The sequence below is a fragment of the Dromiciops gliroides genome, chromosome 4 (assembly GCF_019393635.1).
Source record: "Dromiciops gliroides isolate mDroGli1 chromosome 4, mDroGli1.pri, whole genome shotgun sequence".
NCBI lineage: Eukaryota > Metazoa > Chordata > Mammalia > Microbiotheria > Microbiotheriidae > Dromiciops > Dromiciops gliroides.
The window spans coordinates 270,670,051-270,692,487 of record NC_057864.1 but is presented as its reverse complement, the minus strand read 5'-3'; the positions used below and the strand labels follow the sequence as shown (position 1 = coordinate 270,692,487).

The 22,437-nt window shown below is 40.1% G+C and overlaps 1 protein-coding gene across 2 annotated transcripts in view; it reads left to right on the top strand.

The window, feature by feature from the left end:
* Window positions 1–7,673: 7,673 nt before the first annotated feature.
* Window positions 7,674–22,437, top strand: part of MCM3 (minichromosome maintenance complex component 3) — a 46,469-nt gene continuing 31,705 nt past the window's right edge. The window contains exons 1-7 of one of the 2 annotated variants that reach the window (XM_043999664.1): window positions 7,674–7,840; window positions 11,336–11,448; window positions 12,094–12,302; window positions 13,986–14,116; window positions 14,944–15,182; window positions 16,828–16,936; window positions 21,202–21,355. In XM_043999664.1, coding sequence (XP_043855599.1) covers window positions 7,763–7,840; window positions 11,336–11,448; window positions 12,094–12,302; window positions 13,986–14,116; window positions 14,944–15,182; window positions 16,828–16,936; window positions 21,202–21,355 — 1,033 coding nt within the window. In that variant the 5' untranslated portion in view covers window positions 7,674–7,762. The remainder of the gene's footprint in view (window positions 7,841–11,335; window positions 11,449–12,093; window positions 12,303–13,985; window positions 14,117–14,943; window positions 15,183–16,827; window positions 16,937–21,201; window positions 21,356–22,437) is intronic. The other variant, XM_043999665.1, reaches the window with a different exon arrangement.

The following is a 22,437-nucleotide window of genomic DNA, read 5'->3' as shown; positions in this document are numbered from 1 at the left end:
AAAAAGAAGTTGCGTCCAACTGAACCAACACTATATCAGCCACGAATCAACACTGTTGATCACCCTTTCCATTCTATTGTTGAATAAACTTCCTTTTGTTACAGGTTTTGTGATCGACCAGTGTCTCATTTTGCTTTAATCCTCAGCCTGAACTGCCAAAAGATTTGTCACTGACAGCAGAGGATAGGTTCAGAATGACCTTCTGAATTACGTGGCTGCTCTCATGATTGAAGTGGGCAAAGAAGAATGTGGAGAGAAGGCAGCCTCAAGCCACTGCATGGCCAGATACAGAGACTGGCAATGGGTGGCCACGGTGCTTTTGGCCACATATCACAAATCATCTCACAGGGACTGGAAAGGGACCTCCACAATCCTGGTGGGGTTGTTTAAAGAGGTTGACAGGGTAGCAGACAAGGGAAAAAGGTGTTTCCAGGGCTCATGTTCTCCGTATATTGAGTCTTTAAAAAAAAAATTAATTAATTAATTTAAATTTTTTTGGTGAGGCAATTGGGGTTAAGTGACTTGCCCAGGGTCACACAGCTAGTAAATGTTAAGTGTCTGAGGCTGGATTTGAACTCAGGTACTCCTGACTCCAGGGCCAGTGCTCTATCCACTGCACCACCTAACTGCCCCCATATATTGAGTCTTACACCTGGATTTAGAAAATCAACTTCAAAACTACAAGATAGAGGAAGCAAAGTTACGTGACATTTTTTCTAGAAATGAGGCTTTTTAGTGAACTTTAGAACAATCATTCAACAAGCATTTATTAAACACCATGTGCTAGGTGGGCAGCTAGGTGGCACAGTAGCTAGAGTGCTGGGCCAGGAGTCAGGAAGACTCATCTTCCTGAGTTTAAATCTGGCCTCAGTCACTTACTAGCTGTGTGACCCTGGGCAAGTCACTCAACCCTGTTTGCCTCACTTGCCTCATCTATAAAATGAGCTAGAGAAGGAAATGGCAAACTGCTTTAGTATCTTTGCCAAAACAAAACAAAAAAACAAATGGGGTCATGAAGAATTGGTAACAACTGAAAAATGACTGAATAACATGTGCTAGAAACTGTGGATACAATTGTGAACTATTTGCAATTATAATTTTTTTAAAATTCTAATCTCTCCAATGGAAGATTAGGGCAGTCAGGTTTTTTTTAAAAGTCTAGAAATCAAAAGTGTTTTCCAAACTTTCAAAGACTTCATTTATTATAGTTCATAACTGAGCCTTGACAAGGCATTTGTGCATCCTAGCCAAGGTCTGAAAATCATGTCCCCTTTGTGGAGTGTGATCTGTGAGACATTAAGCAATAGAAAACTCATAAACGCACTCATTGAACACAAAGGACCATCCTTGCCCAACAGGAGCTTTTGTAGGGGGTCATGGGATTGGGAATGAGATCAATTGAGGGATTAGCTAAGGGATCAGGCTAGGCTTCATCAGCTGATTCCTTAAATAACCAAGGGATTCTAAGGGTTGGGTATGGATGGGGAGAAATACATTCTAGGCATGTGAGCTCAATATGAATCACCAATGGGATAAGGTCACCAGAAAAGCCATGGGGTCTTTGGCTACATTAAAAAAAAGACATAGTGTTCAAGATTAGGGAAATGATAGATCTACCATGGACCACCCTGGTCAGATGATTCTGAATTATTGACTTCAGATATGAATGCATCATTTTTGGAAGGACATTATGGATCTAGGAATGGTTCAGAAGAAAAAGGTAAAGAACCCCAAGATCATGCCATATAAGGACTGGAGGAAGGAACTGGAGATGTTTAAGCCTGGAGAAGAGACTTAGGCTACACGTGATTGCTATGGTCAAGCACTGAAGGGCTGTCATGTGCAATAATATTAATTGCTAACATTTATTAATTCATTCATTTATTTATTTGGTCATTCTCTCAGTTATTCATTCATTCATTCATTCATTTACTTGTTTGTTTACTTATCTATTTGTTTATTTACTTATTTATTTGTGGGGTTTTTTTGCAGGTCAATGAGGGTTAAATGACTTACCCAGGGTCACACAGCTATTATCAAGTATCTGAGGCTGGATTTGAACTCAGGTCCTCCTGAATGCAGGGCCAATGCTTTATCTACTGTGCCACCTAGAAGCCCCTTGCTAACATTTATTTAGTATTTACTATGTGTCAGGTACTGTTTAAGAACTTTACAATTTTATCTCATTTGATCCTCACAATACCTTGGGAGGTAGTTGTTATTATTATCCCCATTTTGCAGGTGAGGAAACTGAGTCAGACAGAAGTTCTATGACTTGCCCAGAGTCACACAGTAAATAAGCATGTAAGGCCATATTTGAACTCAGGTCTTCCTGACTCCAGGCCAGGCTGTCTATCCACTCTTCCACTTATCTGTACCTGTGGAAAGGGGATTAATTAGATTTGTTCTGCTTGGCCTGAGAGGGTAGAACTAGAAGCAGTGAATGGGTGGAAATTACAAAGCAGCAAATGTTAGGAAAATCTTCATATTAATTTGAGCAGCTCATAGTAGAGAGCCATGGGGTACAGTGAATCAAGATACAGCATTACAGAATCTCAGGGTTAGAAGAGAGCCCCAAAATCATCTAGTCCAACTCATACCCAAATTAGAATTCCTGCTGTGACATCCCTAATGAGTGATCAACCAGTCTTTGTTTGAAGACTTCCAAAAAGGGAAATCCCTGACCTGCTACATCAGCCCACTCTATTTTGGGACAGCTAATAATAACTTTACAGTTGAAACTGAGGCAAACAGAAGTTAAGTGACTTGCCCAAAGTCATATAGCTACTAATAATTACAACAACAATAATGATGCCAGCTAGCATTTATATAGTGCTTACTATATGCCATGTGCTTCATAATTATTATCTCTTGATTCTCACAACAACCATGGGAGGTAGATGCTATTATTATCATTCCCACTTTACAGATGAGGAAACTGAGACAAACAAGTGACTTGCCCAAGATCACACAGCTAGTGTATGAGGCTGAATTTGAACTCAGGTGTGACTCCAGGCCCAGCTCCATTTGAAACACAGTTTTTTTTTTTAAGTCTATTTTTTCAGAGTGCTATTTCAAGAAATCATAAATTGGGCAGCTAGGTGGCACAGTGGATAAAGCACTGGCCCTGGATTCAGGAGGACCTGAGTTCAAATTTAGCCTCAGACACTTGACACTTACTAGCTGTGTGACCCTGGGCAAGTCACTTAACCCTCATTGCCCCACAAACAAACAAACAAACAAACAAACAAACAAACCATAAATTAAAACTGCACGGGACAAAAAGTAAATTGCCTCAGCTTAAAAAAAAAAAATTAAATAAAAAATAGACACAGACCGTGTGACTCTGGGCAAATCACTTAACTTCTCAATGCTCTAGGCAACTTTGTAAGACTCTTGTTTGTCCTTCATTCTCAAAGAGGAGCATGACATTAGTGTGATATCATGACTTGCACTCAATGGGATTTAAGTGAGGGAGGCTGTGCAAGTTAGCCAACCTCACTCTCTTCTCCATAGCCATCTGGGTCCAGTGGCAAGATATACAATCAGGATGACTGGAGATGGCCCCAGATGTTTAAGGGAATTGGGGTTAAGTGAACTGCCCAGGGTCACACAGCTAGTAAATTGTAGAGAAAGTACCTAAGCTCATCTGGGATTTCCCTGTAACAATGAACTCACAGGTCAAGTCTGTATCCCTATACTTTCTCCTTCCCTGAAAACCCTGAAAAAACAAAATGCTATATTACCACCAATTTTTAAACTATCTAAGATCTTCCTGCTCAGTATTGTGAGTCTGAAACTAGGTTGGCCTTAAAATAAACTGGGTGATATGAAATCATAAATATGAGCAAAGATGGAACTTGGGACACTCAGCAATAAACAACAATACATTTTACTGCCCCCTCCCTTTTCTCTGGACATAGTAATCAAATCAATAGTAAAAAAAAAAATCCATTTCTTCCAGCCTCAGTTTCCTCATCTGTAAAATAACAGGACCTAGGGTTGATATGATGATAAAGTAAGATAATATTTGTAAAACACTTTGCAAACCTTAAAGTGATCTATAAATGCTTGCAGCAGCAGCAGCAGCAGCAGCAGCAGCAGCAGCAGCAGCACAACCACCACCAGCATTGCTTCTTGAAAAAATGGGCCAGTTAATTGCCCTACAGATTAATTTACTATCCCTGAGACCACTCTCCTGCCCCAAATGTCCAATGGCTACCATTTCCTTTTCACAGGGGTTCTTGACCTTTTTTTGTGTCATAGACACCTTTGAAAGACTGGTGAAGTTTACTGACCTCTTCTCAGAATGTTTTAAAATATATTGAAGGGGCAGCTAGGTGGCGCAGTGGATAGAGCACCGGCCCTGGAGTCAGGAGGACCTGAGTTCAAATCCGACCTCAGACACTTAGCACTTACTAGCTGTGTGACCCTGGGCAAGTCACTTAACCCCAATTGCCTCACTAAAAAAAAACCCAACAAAATATATTGAAAAACATGGGATTACAAAGGAAACCAATTATATTGAAGAAAAGTTATAATTTTTTCCATCCAAATTCTCAGATCCTCTGAAATATATTCACAGATCCTATAGAGGTTTGTGGCCCTCAGGCTAAGAACAACTGCTCTATCAGAATATAAACTCCTTGAGATCAGAAGCTATTTTTCTTTTTATATTTGTATCCCTAGTGCATAGACCTGTTCTTGGCACATAATAACCCCTTACCGATGCTATTTTGTCCATTCATTCATTTGTTTGTTCAGAGTCTTACCTGGTATAAAAGTATAAACAGGATCTTGATTTGTGAACTTGTTTCTGTTCTCTAGATTGAAAACATAGAAATCAGATTGGTCAAATTTTAGGCTTTCAAATCATAGTCTTATGGCTAATCAATAATACTCTAAATATGCATGCATACAGCCAAGTTTTTACACATTTCATAGACATTAGATCACAGGATCCTTACAACAACCCTATGAAGTACAATAGCTATAACCTGTTGCTCAAAGGTCATTTAGTAGCTATCAACCCCAACGAGATGAGCAAACTCTTCTTAGAAATAGGTTAGTTAGGAAGGAACAGGTGAGTAGCAGAGCAAAGATTTAACTCGGGCATCCTTCATGTTTGACAAATGTATTTATCACTGTATAACTTTGTTGAGATTTAATTTTAACAAGAGGGTAAACTGAGGTAGTTCTTCAACAAGGGGCATCTTTTTTTTTTTTTTAGTGAGGCAATTGGGGTTAAGTGACTTGCCCAGGGTCACACAGCTAGTAAGTGCTAAGTGTCTGAGGCCGGATTTGAACTCAGGTCCTCCTGACTCCAGGGCCGGTGCTCTATCCACTGCACCACCTAGCTGCCCCAACAAGGGGCATCTTACTTGTCAATAAATGGGTCAGTGGATTGCTCCCATTAATGCCAAAGACCCTAAGCAAGAGGACAGTTTCCATTATATAGTTTGGGGAAATAAAGAACAAAGAACAGAGCAGGGTAGATGACATCATGGTATATAAGGGCAAGAGTTAAGGCACAGGGAACATCATAGATTGGAAGGTTTGTAATGGGGACTGGCAACGACCCCCCTTCTTCTCTCATGAGACTAAGAACAATTCTTTGAGTACAGGTTCGAGATAGTGGCCCAGACTTTCGAACAGCAAACCAGATATCCTTGAAGGATAGCTTAGAATAAAGATATCAGGCCCAAACTCCCTTTTTTCTCACACCTTCCCCAACATCAGTTAAATTCCTCGAGGCAGGAAACAGAACCGTGACTTAAGCAGTTATAGGACAGAAGGAGTTACAGGATCAAATCAGTTAATTATAAATAGGATCAATAAGAAAATGATACAGGATCAATCTTAATCTCCTCAATTTACAGGGATAAGAAGAAAGTAACAGAGTACATATGCAGGTATACAAAGCATCAGCTTGCATCATCCTCATCCTCACTAACAATTATATAGTGCTTAATATGTTTCAGGCACTGTGCTAAGCACTTTACAAATATCCCATTGTTGTTGTTCAGTCATGTCTGACTCTTCATGACCCCATGTTTTCTTGGCAGAGATAAATGGAGTGGTTTGGCATTTCCTTCTCTAGCTCATTTTATAGATGAGGAAAGGCAAACTGGGTTGAGTGACTTGCCCAGGGTCACACAGTAAGTGCCTGAGGCCAGATTTGCACTCAGGAAGATGAGTCTTGCTACTACAAGCAACACTTAATTTATATAGTGCTTTAAAGGTTTGCAAAAGGCTTTACAAATATTATTTCATTTGATCCTCAGAACATCTCTGGGAGGTAGGTGCTATTCTTAACCTCATTTTACAGATGATCAAACAGAGGAAGACGGAAGTGTTTTGTCCAGGGTCACACAGATAGAGAGTATCTGGGAATGGATTTGAAATCAGGTTTTACCTGGCCCTATCTAAATGCGCCACCTAGCGGTCTCTATTTAGAAATGGAAAGGACCTTAGAGACCAATTTCTTTATTTTACAAATGAGGAAATGGCAACTTAGAGAATTTTTGATTTGCCTCAGGTTACATAGCTCCTAAGTGTCAGAGGCAGAATTTGGGCCTTGCCTTCCTTACTCCAAGTCCAGTACCCTATCCAAGAAAGAAGCCGTTTGATAAAAGTAGAAAGATATTTGCTTTGCACGATTCTTTTAGTTAACCACTCTAGTGATATAGAGAGTGGAATTTCTGTCTTTCATTCATAACTGGCTATAGAAATGTTGGAGATGACTTCAACTCTCACTTCCCAGCCTAAGTGTGCAAATTACAGAATTTGCGGAATTATCATTGTAGGGAGCTCCTCAAACCGATATCTCTCAGGCGAAACAGGAGTGTTGGTAAATGTTTAACTGTGCGTGTGTGAGATGTACGCACTTTTAACATAAATCGGCGTTGTTAACATTTCCTCCATCACTTTCTTAAGTCTAGACAATTGATAAAACAATAAATCAAGTCCTGTTTTGAAGCATTTGCCGATTTCCAAGTTATAAATGCTCACGGTGAAAATTTAACAACTGTGGGTTAAGGAACTCGCTTCAGCACATTCCTGGTCGTGCCTACCTAATCAAAAACAAAATGAATCAAGGACCATATTTTTATGTCACCTTATACCTCCTCTCCAAAGTAATATAACACCATTCCCAAACTCTTATAAAGGAAGGCACGGAACAAGGGACTGACTTTCCCAATAGCAAAATGAGTATAAGGCACAGGCGAGACTAGACGACGAGCACGGATGCCATTTTTGTATATTCCCGAGAAAAGGAGATTGTTCGAAATTGGCCAAAAACATTTAGCCTCATGAAGCACCAGCGCTCTCCGGTAATATTCATTTCACGCGGACTACAATTCCCAGAAGGCTAGGCGACTAATTTTCTTTGCTCTCTCCCTCCTCTTCCTCCTCCCCCGGAGCTGAAAGTCACAAGGCGCTCCGCCCATCACGCTCCCTTGATTGGTCAATTGCGTTCTTTTGACTTACGGGTGCACTGGAGGGGCGGGGGAAGTAGGGAGGCATCTGTAAGTTTCCCGCCACGGGAGACGTATCAGAACGCCAAGGGGAGGAAGGAGCTTCTCATTGGGCGTCCGTTTTTCCGGCGGTGTAAGTTGCAGCCAATCAGAATCCAAAACTTCTTCCGCTGACCCCTTTGAGGTAACTTTTGGTGGCGGGAAAAGTGAAGTCGTTTTCGCGCCAGGGGAGGAGTCAACGCTGGGGAAGCGAAGAACAGAACTCCATTCTTCCGCTTGCAAGCATGGCCACTACCACCGTGATAGACGATGTTGAGCTTCGGGAGGCGCAGAGAGATTACCTGGACTTCCTGGACGATGAGGTGAGGGTAGTAGCCTCCCCCTCCCGGGGCTCCAGAAGGGGGTTGGGGGGGGGGGAAGTAATGGGGACACGTGGCTCCGGCAGAGGTGTGTGCTTGGAAGGGAAGCGGGGACTTGATCCCTGCAAGCGCTTCGCTTGGAAAAGGAGGGTCCTTTTGTCTTGACTCTTGGCTGGCGTGGTTTATGGAAGCAGGGTCCAGGCTGTTAGCTTGACCCCAGGCAGGTGGGCGTGGGTGGGGAGGGCTCGCTGTAAGTTCCCAGGTGATGTAAGTTTCACCAGTGAGCATTCATTCATGTAATCTCCTTGGACCCTGTCCTAGACTGCGTCACTCTTTAAAAAGTTGCTAATGGAATTAGCATGCGTTAGAGCTGAAGCCTTGAATTTGTATTGGGTTAAGGGTGCCAAGATGCTTTAGTCTTCTTTGTTCTCTTGGGAGTGGGGAGTAAAGGGGGGACAAAGTAGGACCAACTTTGGGAAAGTTTTTTCTGCGATTTTTTTTTGTAGCAAAACCAACGAACTGTGAGCACTCTCTTTAGCCTTTATCTTAGTATCTAGCCCCAAACACATAATAGATACTTAATAACTGTTGCGTTGAATTGAATGGTTGAGTTAAACCGGTGAAAAATTTCCCAAGTGGCATTTTTTGGCATAGACAGCTGTCAGTATTACCTTCTTAATGGAAGAAAGCGAGTATGGACCTCTAAGATGCTAGTTGTTTTTGCTAGGTTGCTGGGTTTTTTGGAGAGAGGCCTGTCATTGGCTGACCCCTCTTTTTTCTACTTAATCCTGATAAAAAAGAGCAGAGTGTTTATCTGTCAATTGGATTGGTTTGTCATCTCCTGATGGCTTCTACGCTTAGCTCAGAGCTTGGTACATAGAAGGTGCTTAATAAATGCTAGTTCAATACGACTGTCTTCCTTTTGGGAACTGAAGTCTGTTTCTCAGCAGGTTGGGTGTAAATACATCGTGTTTTTCTAGAAGGCTAAGATGTGTTTTTGTGAAGATCGATAAGGGGATGGCTTGTAAAAGAGAACTATAGACTAACATCATTAATGAATATCGATAACAATTTAAAATAAAGTTTTGGCAAAAAACATGGCAATATGTAAAAAAATGATTCACTGATCAAGTTAGATTTATGCTATCGATGAAAGGATGACAGGCATTCATATTAAAAACAAAAGCACTGTAAACTACAGGAGTGTAAGAATAGATACTAGAAAAACCATTGACAAAGTATAGCATTTATTTATACAAAAAATTCTACAGATCATAGGCCTAAAAGAGCCTTTTTTTAAATGATGGAGGTATGTCTAAAACCATTTGCAATGGGAAAACACCAGAAACTTTATCAGTATATAAAGGAGTAAAGTACTTAAAAAATTATAGAGATTTTTGTTATTTCTTGTTAGGTCAGAAGAGTATAATAATGATATAACCTAAATTGATTTGCAGACTTAATACTATGCCAAACCATCTATAAAGGGGGTACTTGACGGAGCTAGGCAAAATAATAATAAAAATCATTTGGAGGAACAAAAGCTCTAAAATCTCAAAGGAAATAATAAAATAAAATAAAAAAGTAAGAATGAAGGGTATTACTTCTAGATCTCAGGTTTTGCTATAAAGCAGTAATCACTGAAATTATTTGGTTCTGGTTAAAAACCCCAGAAAAGTAGATTAATAGAACAAATTAGATAATGTAGACTCAGAAACATTTGGACTTAATAACCCAGTGAGTTCTATCCCTGGGAAAATAAACTACTAGGCACAGAATTCCATATTTGACAAGAATTGCTGGTAAAACTGGAAAGCAGATTGGCAGAAATAAAATCTATATTGAAATCTTATATGATGGTAAGGTAAAAATGAATGTACAATCTGGGTATGAGAGGTCATACAATACAAAATTTAAATGACAGATCATGCTATAACAAAGATGAGAAGGTTGTTTTTTTTCTTCAAACACAGAAGGGTGATTACATAACATAAACAACCTTTTGCACAAAGAAAATCCATGCAACTTGGATAAAAAGGGAGACAGTGGGTTGGGGAAAAGCCTTCAAGATGGTCCATAAAGTCTATAAGGGTCCTAGATATACAAAGAACCAACACAAATATGTAAGACCAAGAGTTGTTTACCATTGGATATGATCAAAGACTATGAACAAACAGTTCTTAAAAGAATTACAAGCTATTAATAACCCTGTGAAAGTTTATTTCAAATCAATAATAAAAGGAGAGATGAAAACCAAAGCAACTCAAGTTTCGCCTCACCCAGAAAATTGTCAGAGATGATGCAAGATACAAATAGTCCATGTTGGAGGGGCTATGGAAAGCCAGGCACATTATTACATTGTTTATGTATTGGTTAGACTGCTCAGAAAAGTAATTTGGAATTAATCCTAAGTAGGTGACTGAAATGTTTATACCTCTTGAGATCCTCCTGCTGTGGGTGTACACCCAGCACATAGGGACACATACCAAAAACAGAATTGGAAACAAAGTAGATAACCATCAAGTGGGGATTGGCTAAACAAATTGTGGTATGATGAATGTAGTAAAATATTGTGGCTGTGTAAGAAATAGGATATGAAGAATGGGAAAGTTAGGGTTCCACAGTGAAATAAAGCAGAACTAGGAAAACATTTATGTCTATGTCTGTACACACATATATAGACTATTAAAGTGCCAATGGGAATAATTAAAAAAAAATAAACTGAATGCTGTCTAACATAATAATGATTAAGGTTGGTCCTAGAGAGATTTTAAAAAATATTGCCTACCTTCTTCATAGAGATGGGGGACTATGGGTATGGAACATTGAATATGCTGTCAGACGTAGTTGTATAGGTCAATTTTGCTAGGCTTTTTTCCATTTTTAAAATTAAAAAAAAATATTTATTTTGTTATTCATTTTTCAAAATTTTGAGTTCCAAATTCCCTCCCTTCCCTATCCCACCCTATGAGAAGGCAATGTAAAACATTTTCCATATTAGCCATGTTGCTAAAGAAAATGCAAAAAACCCCGAGAAAAATAAAGTTGAAAAAAATATGCTTCATTCTATACTCAGAGTTCATCAGCTCTCTCTCTTGGGGGTGGATAGCATTTTTCATCTTTGGTTCTTTGGAAATATCTTGGGTCAGTCTTGATGAGAGAAGCTAAACCTTTCACAGTTGATCATTATTAATATAGTGTATCTTTTTAATTCTTTATTACAAAGGAAAGGTTTCAGACTGTAGAGGAGGGAGATTAATCTTAAAAATATGTCATGGGGACGTTGTTTTTCCTGGAGACCTTGTTAAATATTTGCCCTGGTTATTAATAACAATGCAGCAAACTGAATTTGGCAGTGTGTGTTATGTTTTCTACCTTTAGTTACTCTCCTCTCCATTAAAGGGAAAGAGGAGTTGTTTTCTGTTGTGTTAGTTTAGAATCACTTTAAAACATAAACCATTTGGCTAGGTTAATTGATGGATTCTGGCTATTTTGTAGGAAGACCAGGGAATTTATCAGAGCAAAGTTCGAGAGTTGATTAGTGATAACCAGCATCGTCTGATCGTCAACGTGAATGATCTGCGTCGAAAGAATGAGAAAAGAGCCATCCGGTGAGCAGTGGGATCATTGGTGGGGTGGGGTGGGGTGAGGGGGAATGAGTACAAATGGAAACTTTCCTATTCCCATTTCTATTCACTAGAGCCTAGCTTCTTAAACTATAGGTCACAACTCTATGGGGTGGTGTAATTGAATGTGAAGATTGCTATAGCCTTGGTTTTGAACATACACGTTACTCACTTTGTACTGTGCATGCTGTCACAGGGGTTGAGTAAAAATTTGTTGGGCAAAAAGGGATTGTGAGTGGGAAAAGTTTAAGAAACCCTGCTCTAGAGCCAACTCAGTCTCCCACATAAGGAGCTAGATTGATACCTCAGTGGAGACAGCATACATGGTGTTGGTTGGAGGGTTAGAGGACCACCCAAGTTCATATCCATCCTTGCATTTTTTTTTTTGTGAGGCAGTTGGGGTTAAGTGACTTGCCCAGGGTCACCAGCTAGTAAGCTAGTATCTGAGGCCAGATTTGAACTCAGGTAATCCTGAATCCAGGGCCAGTGCTTTATCCACTGTGCCATCTAGCTGCCCCTGTGATCTTGTTTTGATCCTTTTGGATTACATTTGGGTCAGTATTTTACTAGCGAGATTGTTTCTCCTTTTCTTACTTTTTTTTTTTTTCTTCTTCTTTGCCTCATCTGCAGGCTCCTTAACAATGCCTTTGAGGAACTTCTGGCCTTCCAGCGTGCCCTGAAGGATTTTGTGGCCTCCATTGATGCCACCTATGCTAAGCAGTATGAGGAATTCTACATTGGTTTGGAGGGCAGCTTTGGCTCCAAGCATGTTTCTCCTCGGACCCTCACCTCCTGCTTCCTCAGTTGCATTGTCTGCGTGGAGGGCATCGTCACCAAATGTGAGGGGGCTGAACAGCAGTATTGAAATCAAGGGGACTTCCCACAGACACTCGAGGAATAGATGCAGGGGGCGGAGGGGAAGCATGGCTAGGCAGCTTGAGGATGCAGAATTTTGAGGACAGGGCAGTGAAAATGATTGGGAGAAACCCTAGGCTAAATAGTAGGGTAAGTGGCCTCATTTAAAAAATATATATATTCTTTTTCCGGTGTAGAGGCTATGTAGCAGAGTGGATAGAATCAGGGAAGATGTGGGTGTGAGTTCTGTCATTGACTAGTCACTGGCAAGTCATTGAATCTGGCAGTGATGTAGGCAGCTCTTTTAAAATTTCTACTTACAGGGCAGCTAGGTGGCGCAGTGGATAAAGCACTGACCCTGGATTCAGGAGTACCTGAGTTCAAATCCAGTCTCAGACACTTGACACTTACTAGCTGTGTGACCCCGGGCAAGTCACTTAACCCTCATTGCCCTACCCAAAAAAAAAAAAAGATTTCCACTTACACAGGAGCTGGCTGAACTGTGTAAATGGAAGGTGTTTCCACACTGGGAATTCCCTACACTGGTGAAATCCCAGGTCCAGATCAAAACAAAATTTTTTTTCTTTGAAAGTGTTAGTGATCTGATCATCTGTAGCCATCATGTCTTGTGCATTACAGGAAAGTTAGATGGCACAGTATAAAAAGCGTCAGACCTGGACTCAGGAAGACGTGAGTTCAAATCCTGTCTCAGACATTTACTAGTCACTTAACTCCCTCTTTACCTCAGTTTCCTCAACTGTAAAATGAAGATAATAATAGTACTTACCTTCTAGGGTTGTTGTGAGGATCAGATGAGATAATAATAAATGTTAAGTGTTTAGCACAGTGCCAAACATATAGTAAGCACTATATACATGTTAGCTATTACTATTTTTCTAGTAGCTTTGATGATTTTGCATTGAGCTCCCTCTCTTATGAAGTCAAGAACTGCCTCAATGGATCTCGATTCAAGTCCTACTTCTTATGTTTTGTACCGGTATGACTTTGGGCGAATCAGTTAACTTCTTTGCACCAGGAGTCAGGAGGACCTGAGTCTTCCTCAGACACTTCTTTATCCTCTTGCAACTTTAATTTGTTCATCTGGAGAACAAGAATAGTAATAGCATCTACCTTGTAGGATTATTGTGAGGATCAAATGTTAATATATGTAATCTTTTAATTAATATATATTAAAGTATGTAAACTGCTTTGCAAACCTTTGTTGATGTTAGTTGCTATTATTGCTATTTCAATCAGTAAATGTTAAGGGCTTATTATGTGTCATAGAAAAGGAGGCAAAAGACAGTCTCTGCCCTCAAGGAGCTTACAATCCAATGGGTGAGACAACAAGGAAACAGTAAGCTATATACAGAATATATATACAGGGGACTTTACATGTGTGAAAGTCATTGTCTTTGGATAGGACATTAAGGAATGTGAAGTTGGTATGAGTTGGCTAACTTCTATTTAGACTATTATTTAGAGTGAGGTACACCTCCTTTAGTCTTCAAGAGTTGGTTCATGGGATATGGGAGGAAATGATCAGGTTGGGTTGAGTAGAGGAAGTCACACTATGGGAAAGGGAGATGAATTTCCCTTCAATATCATTTAGTATATCAGAGAGCAGAGCCAGGCCTCTGATCTTTACATGATTTCTCTCTTTCCAGGCTCCTTGATTCGTCCCAAGGTCGTCCGTAGTGTCCACTATTGTCCTGCCACCAAGAAGACCCTAGAGAGAAACTACACTGATCTCACCACACTGGTAGCCTTTCCTTCCAGCTCTGTCTACCCCACCAAGGTAAGAAGACTGAGTTGACTATCTCCTCTGGAGAGTGGAGGAAAGAGATGTCTCTTCTCATCTAGTTTGAGGTCTGCAAGTGCTATTCCCTCTTTATTTCTACTTTTTTTTTCCATTATTTTTCTTAGTAGTCTAGATCTTTTGTACCTCTGGATAATTTTGTTTTGTTTTGTTTTTTTGTGGGGCAATGGGGGTTAAGTGGCTTGCCCAGGGTCACACAGCTTGTAAGTGTCAAGTGTCTGTGGGCAAATTTGAATTCAGGTCCACCTGAATCCAGGGCCAGTGCTTTATCCACTGTGCCACCTAGCTGCCTCTTTATAGTTGTTTTGAATGGATTTCCCCTTCTATTATCACCTCTTGGAAATGCTGTTACTTTTTGTGTGTTTATTTAGTAGCCCGCAACTTTGCTGAAGCTGTTTAATTGCCTCAATGAGTAGCATTGGTGTTCTACTTCTGCCAGACTGCCAGGGCTTCCTTATATTAATTGTACCATCATAAACACATGGGGAAGGGTGAAAAGTGCTAGGATTGTTTTTTTTCCCCAGTGGGCTTAGTTATGATGTCCTGATAATTTACAAGCTTAATTCTCTCTCTCTCTTTTTTTTTTTTTAGTGAGGCAATTGGGGTTAAGTGACTTGCCCAGAGTCACACAGCTAGTAAGTGTCAAGTGTCTGAGGCCGGATTTGAACTCAGGTCCTCCTGAATCCAGGGCCGGTGCTCTATCCACTGCGCCGCCTAGCCGCCCCAAGCTTAATTCTCTAAAGGCAGATACATCTAGAATATCTGGAGACACGGCTAAGTAATTTGCCTTTGCCTCTGTTTTCCAGGATGAAGAGAATAACCCTCTGGAGACAGAATACGGTCTTTCACTGTACAAAGACCACCAGACCATCACTATCCAGGAAATGCCTGAGAAGGCCCCTGCTGGCCAGCTGCCGCGCTCTGTGGATGTTATCCTGGATGATGACCTGGTAGATAAAGTGAAGCCAGGGGACCGCATTCAGGTGGTGGGGACTTACCGATGCCTCCCGGGAAAGAAAGGAGGATACACTTCAGGTACATTCAGGTAAAGGAACCTTGGAGTCTCTCAAAGAGTTTGGGAAGATTGGGGTCAGTGGCCTTGTGTTTTTTGTCATCCTTTTCTCAAATCCTGAAATACTATCTCATGGGTAGGACACTGAATAAATCTGATTGTCAGGAGACCTGGCTTCCTCTCAGCTCTTGTTTCTTTCTATCCCTGACTTGTTGGGAGGACCTCTTGAGCTCAAAGAACAAGTTCTCCCCATTGGTCAGAGAAAATGGAGCCTATAGCCATCGACTGATGCATATTCATGCTAAGGATGTCTGACAAGTCATTAAGCAAAGTCCTTCCAATCAATCAATCAGTCGATCAGTCAGCATTTATTAAGTGATTCCTATGTACCAGTGTAAGGGCCTAAAATTCTAGCTATGTTGTCTAAAATCTAATGAGTGGTTGCCTTACAGCACCAATCTTTGGGCATTAAGTTGTTTTTTGTTTTTGGTGAGGCAATGGGGGTTAAGTGACTTGCCCTGGGTCACACAGCTAGTAAGTGTCAAGTGTCTGTGGCTGGATTTGAACTCGGGTCCTCCTGAATCTAGGGCTGGTGCTCTATGCACTGTGCCACCTAGCTGCCCCTCATTAAGTATTTATTATAGTATATTAGGGGTTAGTAAAGAGAAACACGTGGATAAAATATGAGATTTGCCTGCTCTCCCTATCCTGCTTGTCTCTGTCGCCAAGCCCCTGTACAAAAAAGCCTTGCTCCTCCCAGAAGCCTCCTCTGAAACTCACACCAGAGAATATGAAAAGAGACAAAAGATGGTCCCTGACCTCAAGGAGCTTTCAATCTAATGGGGGAGACAACATGCAAACAGATGGATGCAAAGCAAGCTCTATACAGGATGCATAGGAGATAATTAACAGCGGGAAGGCACTGGAATTAAGAGGGCTTGTAAAGTTGTTTACCCACTTCCAGGTGTTTCCTCTACCCAGACTACAGCCTACTTTATCAAAGGAGATGCTATATATTGAAAGTGTTTTTGTAAACCTTTAAATCAGTATATAAATTATTATTACTGTTATTAATCATCAGCAAAAGGAAAGATGGATCGCATGACATGCATATGGACGTAGTTAGCCTGTGGGAGGCAGAAGTTGGTAGAGAATAATTTTTGAATTCTGAAATCAGAGGATCAGTGATCTAGAGTTGAAAGGGATCTTAGGGGCAGCTAGGTGGCGCAGTGGATAGAGCACCAGCCCTGGATTCAGGAGGACCTGAGTTCAAATCCAGCCTCAGACACTTAACACTTACTAGCTGTGTGACCCTGGGCAAGTCACTTAACCCCCATTGCTCCACAAAAAAAAAGAAAGAAAGAAAGAAAAGAAAGGGACCTTAGAAGCCATTGAATCCAACCCCTCCTTTTATAGGACTCAGAGGGGTTTAAGTGATTTACCCAAAGTCAACACAGCTCAAGTCTGAGGCAGGATTTGAACCTAGGTCTTATTGGCTCCAAGTACAGTGCAGAATCCAGAACTTGATGCTACCTGAAATCAGGATGGTCCCAGGCATTTTTCTAGTTTGAGGCTCCCCAAGGAATATTGCTGATTGACTGGCCAGCAGATAAGAGTAGAAGATATTGCTGAATGCTTGGTATTGATATTGTCCTTCCAACCATTGTCTTCTCCCTAGGACTATTCTGATTGCCTGCCATGTGAAAATGATGAGCAAGGAGGTTCAGCCTATGTTTTCTGCTGAAGATGTAGCCAAGATTAAGAAGTTCAGCAAATCTCGCTCCAAGGTAGGAAAGAACTTTGGGATAGATTTCCACCGTAGGTGCTTTTGGAGGAAAAGAGGTAGGAGAGGGCCTTGGGTAGGAAAAGAGTGGTAGGAAAGCCTTTTTGGGTGGGAGCTTTTCTTGGGAGTTGGGGGCGTAGGGGGACCAGCTCCATTTGGTTCTCTGCATCCTTTGACTTGGTTCCAATATTTTCCACCAAGTAAAAGACTTTCTATTCCTTTTATGAAAATAGTTTCCATCTCTTGGATTTGGGGGAAGCCAGAGGAATGTAGGCTAGGTAGGTGATGGTTAAAGGAATGCTGAGGAAGTCTAGAAAAGGTGTAAAAGAGGGTTTTTTGTGTGTATAATTTTTTTTAATGGCAGGTAAAAAGTTCTTACCCAGTTGCAGCTTTACTGTTTTTTGTTTATGTGTTTTCTTTTTACATTCCAAATATTCACAGATCACTCCCACTTTGTGAGAGGTCTCTTTTTTTTCCATTTTTTATTTTTATTTTTCTGGTGAGGTAATTGGGGTTAAGTGACTTGGCCAGGGTCGCACAAGTAAATGTTAAGTGTCTGAGGCTGGATTTGAACTCAGGTACTCCTGACTCCAGGGCCGGTGCTCTATCCACTGTGCCACCTAGCTGCCCCAAGCCTTACTGTTTTTTAAAAGACACTCTTAAAATTGTAAATTGTTTTTCATTGAATACAAATAAGCAAACAACTTGGAACTGAGAATAGGAAGTATTTACATTTTGATAAGAAACTATTAACTCATAAAATTTCCTTTTTGGGGGACTAGACCTGTTTTTTCATTGGTGTGAGGAGTTCATGGTCAGGAGCTTCCTCTACAGCAGAGGTTCTTTTTTTTTTTTTTTTTTTTTGCTGGGCAATGAAAGTTAAATGGCTTGCCCAGGGTCACACAGCTGGTGTCAAGTGTCTGAGGTCACATTTGAACTCAGGCCCTCCTGAATCCAGGGCTGGTGCTTTATCCACCTACCTGCCCCTATAGCAAGGCTTCTTAAACTTTTTCCCCTCATGACCCTTTTTTGCCCTAGAAATTTTTACATGACTCCGGTTATATAGGTATATAAAATAGGTATACACAACCTTTTACTGTTGTGAAATTTTTTGCAATCCCCACATTCACTTATGTGACTCCATCTGGGGTTGGGCCCCACAGTTTAAGAAGCTGCAGGATCTTATTTGAAGTCAGAGCCTTCCTAGCTATGTGACCTTGGGCAAAGTCACTTAACCTTAAAATGTAGTTTCTTCATCTGTCTGATGGGAATGATAAATAGCACTTTCCTCACTGGGTTGTTCTGAGGATCAAATAAGATAATATTTACAGTTCATTGAACACTTAAACTGCTATGTAAATGCTTGCTATTATGTTATTTACTAGATAGGTCTCCACCTTGGTTGCATTCTTAGGGAGTTGCCTTGGGGCACTGAGAAAGTATTCAACTTGCCCAGGGCCGTACTGCTCATTGTGTCTGTCAGGACTTGGTCTCTTTCTGATTTCTTTTTTCCATCCATTTTGATGCCCTTTTCTTTCCCCTCTGTAGTCACAGTCATCTTGTGTAGGTTATTTTACACTCCTTGCTTTATATCACCTCTTGTGAGTCTGCCGTTATTCCTTTGCATATTACCATTTTTGTGGTTCAGTAGCATTCTGTTGCATCATTGATAGACTATAATTCAGTTATTCTCCAGTCACTGGACTAAGAGGTTGGGGTTTTTTTCCCCCCCCCTTACAAATGAAGTGGGTTTGAATATTTTTGTACTGAGAAATCCTTTTAAAATTTGATTAAAATCCTTTTGATTTAGTTCCAGTAGTATGACATTCTGGGGTCCAAATATATGAACAATTTAGTAATTCTCATGGCATGATGATAGAGCACTTTCCAAAAAGCTTGTATCAATTTATAGTCCTATTCACAATCAGCCTGTTTCCCTGAAGGGCTGCCAGTATTAACATTGCATCATTTTCAGTTGCTTTGGCCAGTTTGTGCTTGATATAATGTTGTAACCAAGCTATTTTAATTACATTTCTGATCCTTAGAGGATTTGAATAACTTTTCTCATGGTTATTAGCAATTTTGCTTTCCTTTTTGAATTATCAAATTACATAGTTATATAATTGAATTATTCATGCCTTTTGACCATTTCCCAGGATCGAAAGCATCTTAGATTTAGAGCTGGATGGAACTTTAGAGGTCATTGAGTCCAACCCTCCCATTTTACAAATGAGGAAACTGAGGCCTTAGGTGAAGTCTAGTTTTTGAGGCATTCTAATGAGGAATGAATATTATTCTTATAGATTAGATTTTGAATGTCAGATGTTTATTATAAACGTTCTTCCCCTTTCTTCTTTTGTTTCTTTTTATTTTGGAAACATCATTTTATTTGTTGTACAGAATTCTTTTATTTTGGTGTACTCAACTCCATCGATTTTTGTTTCAGTTAACCAATTAACAAAAATTTATGAAGCACCTAATATATACTAGGCAATAACTATTCTGGGCACCAGGGATAAAAATCAAAGGAATGAAACATTTCTTCCTAACTAGAATCTTTTCCAACAGAGAAAATATTTTTTCCTCACCCCATTTGGGAGACACATACTATTCCTTTTCCTTCCAAATTTGTAGATCATGAATCAGATTGGTTTTATCATAATAGATGGTGTGTTGCATGTCACCAATCTCTTTTTTGCCATCTTGGTTTCCATTTTTATCAACAATTTTAATGGAATAATTTCTTTCCCTAATGTTTTTAATCCTGGGTTGATCAATCATGAGTCTCTTATTTACATCTTTCTATTTCTGGATTCTCTGTTGCGTTACAGTGATCTTTTTTTTTTAATTTAGTAAGACAGTTTTAATAGTATGTTTTGAAATCTGGTAAGATGAGGCCCTCTTTAATTTAAAAAAAAGTGGTTCAGTTTAAAAAATTATTTAAAGCTTAGGCATTTAATGAAATGGTACATTAAGAAAAGTAGGCATGTAACATATTGCCCTATAAATCTGGGACTATATTGTCCCAAATGCACTAATTGAGTATGGGGAACATGCATGGCCAGACCTCACAATGTCTAAAGGCAATTCATAGGCTTCTGATGCTGCAGGACTGCTGCTTCTCTGCTGTTGCCTTTGTACTGTTGTCACTGGTATCTGCAGGACATGACACATCTGCTTTACATATAGCCCCTGCTCACATAGTCACCACCAGATGTTGCTTCTTCCTCATAAGAAGAGTTAACACTGCCATGTTCTCTTAATTCAAAGTTGCCACCAACCAACAAAAAGCCTTCTCTTCAGAATCTCTGTCATTGTGTTAGGCTTCTCACATATAAAAAGAAATAAAGGTTGTTTTGATTATGTTTCTTTTTCACATTAATTTTATCATGGCTTTATTGAATCTTACAAAGTAGCTCACTGATATTTTGATAAGTATTGATTCGTTTTAAAAATCTCCTATTTAACAATGGAACTTTGTTTTTGGCAAAAATTTTTGCTTGTCCTTTCATTTTAAGGCAGAAAGGATGAGTTTTACTTTTTGTTTATGCTGCTTAAAAGGCAACAACTTCAGTGACTATGTCATCATATTGGAGATATAGTGAGTCTTTTCATGAACTTGGAAGAATAGCTAAGGGAGGTTATGGAATCTACTTAGACATCTTTCTCAAAGATCTTTAGTGGGATTAGGTGGAGATAGATGAAGTTAGTTAACCTCTCAAAGTCCCTATAATTTCTAGATGTTTTTTTAAGACTTAAAAGTTACTTTTGCAAATAACATGTTTTTCTTTAATTTTTTTGTGAAGTTTTTGGAAGTGGGTTTTATGTCTTTTGACGTAAATTCTGTCTGTGCACTTCATTTTAGAGCAGAAGACTATGAGGTCAGGAACCATTTCTTTGTGTTTTTTTTTTTTTTTTGCAGGGCAGTGAGGGTTAAGTGACTTGCCTAGGGTCACACAGCTAGTAAGTGTCAAGTGTCTGAGGTCGGATTTGAACTCAGGTCCTCCTGAATCCAGGGCAGGTGCTTTATCTACTGTGCCACCTAGCTGCCCCCAGGAACCATTTCTTAATTTTAATTTTCTATAAGCATCTAACTCAACAACAAAGTACCAAAAGGTATTCAGTAAAATCTGTCATCAATCAATCAAACATTTATTAACCGTCTAGGTGCTATTAATACAAAGGGAAAAAAATGACAAAGTCACCTCCCTAAAAGAGTTTACATTCTGTTAGTAATTATTCTTCTTCCCCACCATGTCTCTCCCCTAGGATATCTTTGATCAGTTGTCTAGATCACTGGCTCCCAGTATCCATGGACATGAGTACATCAAGAAAGCAATCCTGTGCATGCTCCTTGGAGGAGTTGAGAAGGTCCTAGAGAATGGGAGTCGCATCCGTGGGGACATCAATGTTCTTCTGATAGGTAAGGGATCATCTTACAGTAGCAATTCTCTGAACATAATATACTTGGTTCCCAGAATAGGGGACCCTAGCAGTTTGTGAATTCATGATTGTTGGTGCTCTTTAACATCCTAGACTTTTCTCTCGAACCTCCCCCCCACCCCCACCCCCAAGCAATTAGTGCTTTGCTGCTATTCTCTTATCTGGGGTGTGTTAAGATAATGGAATTTGATAGATGGGGTGGGGGGTGTCAGACTTGATTGCCTTAGTAGTGTTTCAATTGGGTGTGAATGAGGAACTACTAAGTACCCACTTAAAGGTGATTAGATTTTAGCCTCTGAGATCGGTAAGGGGCTAAAATTCTGGCTATACTGTCTAAAATATCTAATGAGTGGCCACCAATAAATTATAAACTTTAACAAGAGTTTAGACTTTTAAACATTTATTAAGGAGAATAAGAATTTGGTGAAGAGAGAGAAAGAGGCCTAGATTCAGCTGTCTATCTCTGGGAGCCCGTGTCTCTTGCTCTGTTTCCCCCTGAGGTCCTCATGAAAGAGAGTAAGAGAAAAATTTTCCCCCTTCTTTGTCCCACAAGCCTCCTCTGAAACTGGGAACATCCCATATGTGAGAGCGCACACACACACACACACACACACACACACACACACACACACACACACCTCCAAGCTAATTGGCTGATAGCTTTGACAGACAGTACCCACGAGCAAACATCACTTCCTGATGCCAAGGAACTGACCCCATGGCTTGCCCTCAGATGCCTTCTCCTGATGGCAGAGCTTTCCTACAGTAACTCTCCAGCAGGTGGCATCACTCCAATCTTTACAGTGGGTACTCTTGGTATTCTGAGGTTATTAAGACCATAGGATATAATTCTGGAAGGGACCTTAGAGATTCTGTCCAACCCTATCATTTTTTATAAGTGAGGAAACTGAGGCCCCAGAAGGATGGAGTGACAAGTTCAAAGTCATACTGGTGGTGATGGTGGTGGTAGTAGTAGTGGTGGTGGTGGTGGTGGTGGTTGGTGGTAATAAATAATGGTAATAATAAAACTAGCATTGATATAGCACTTTAAGGTTTGCAGAG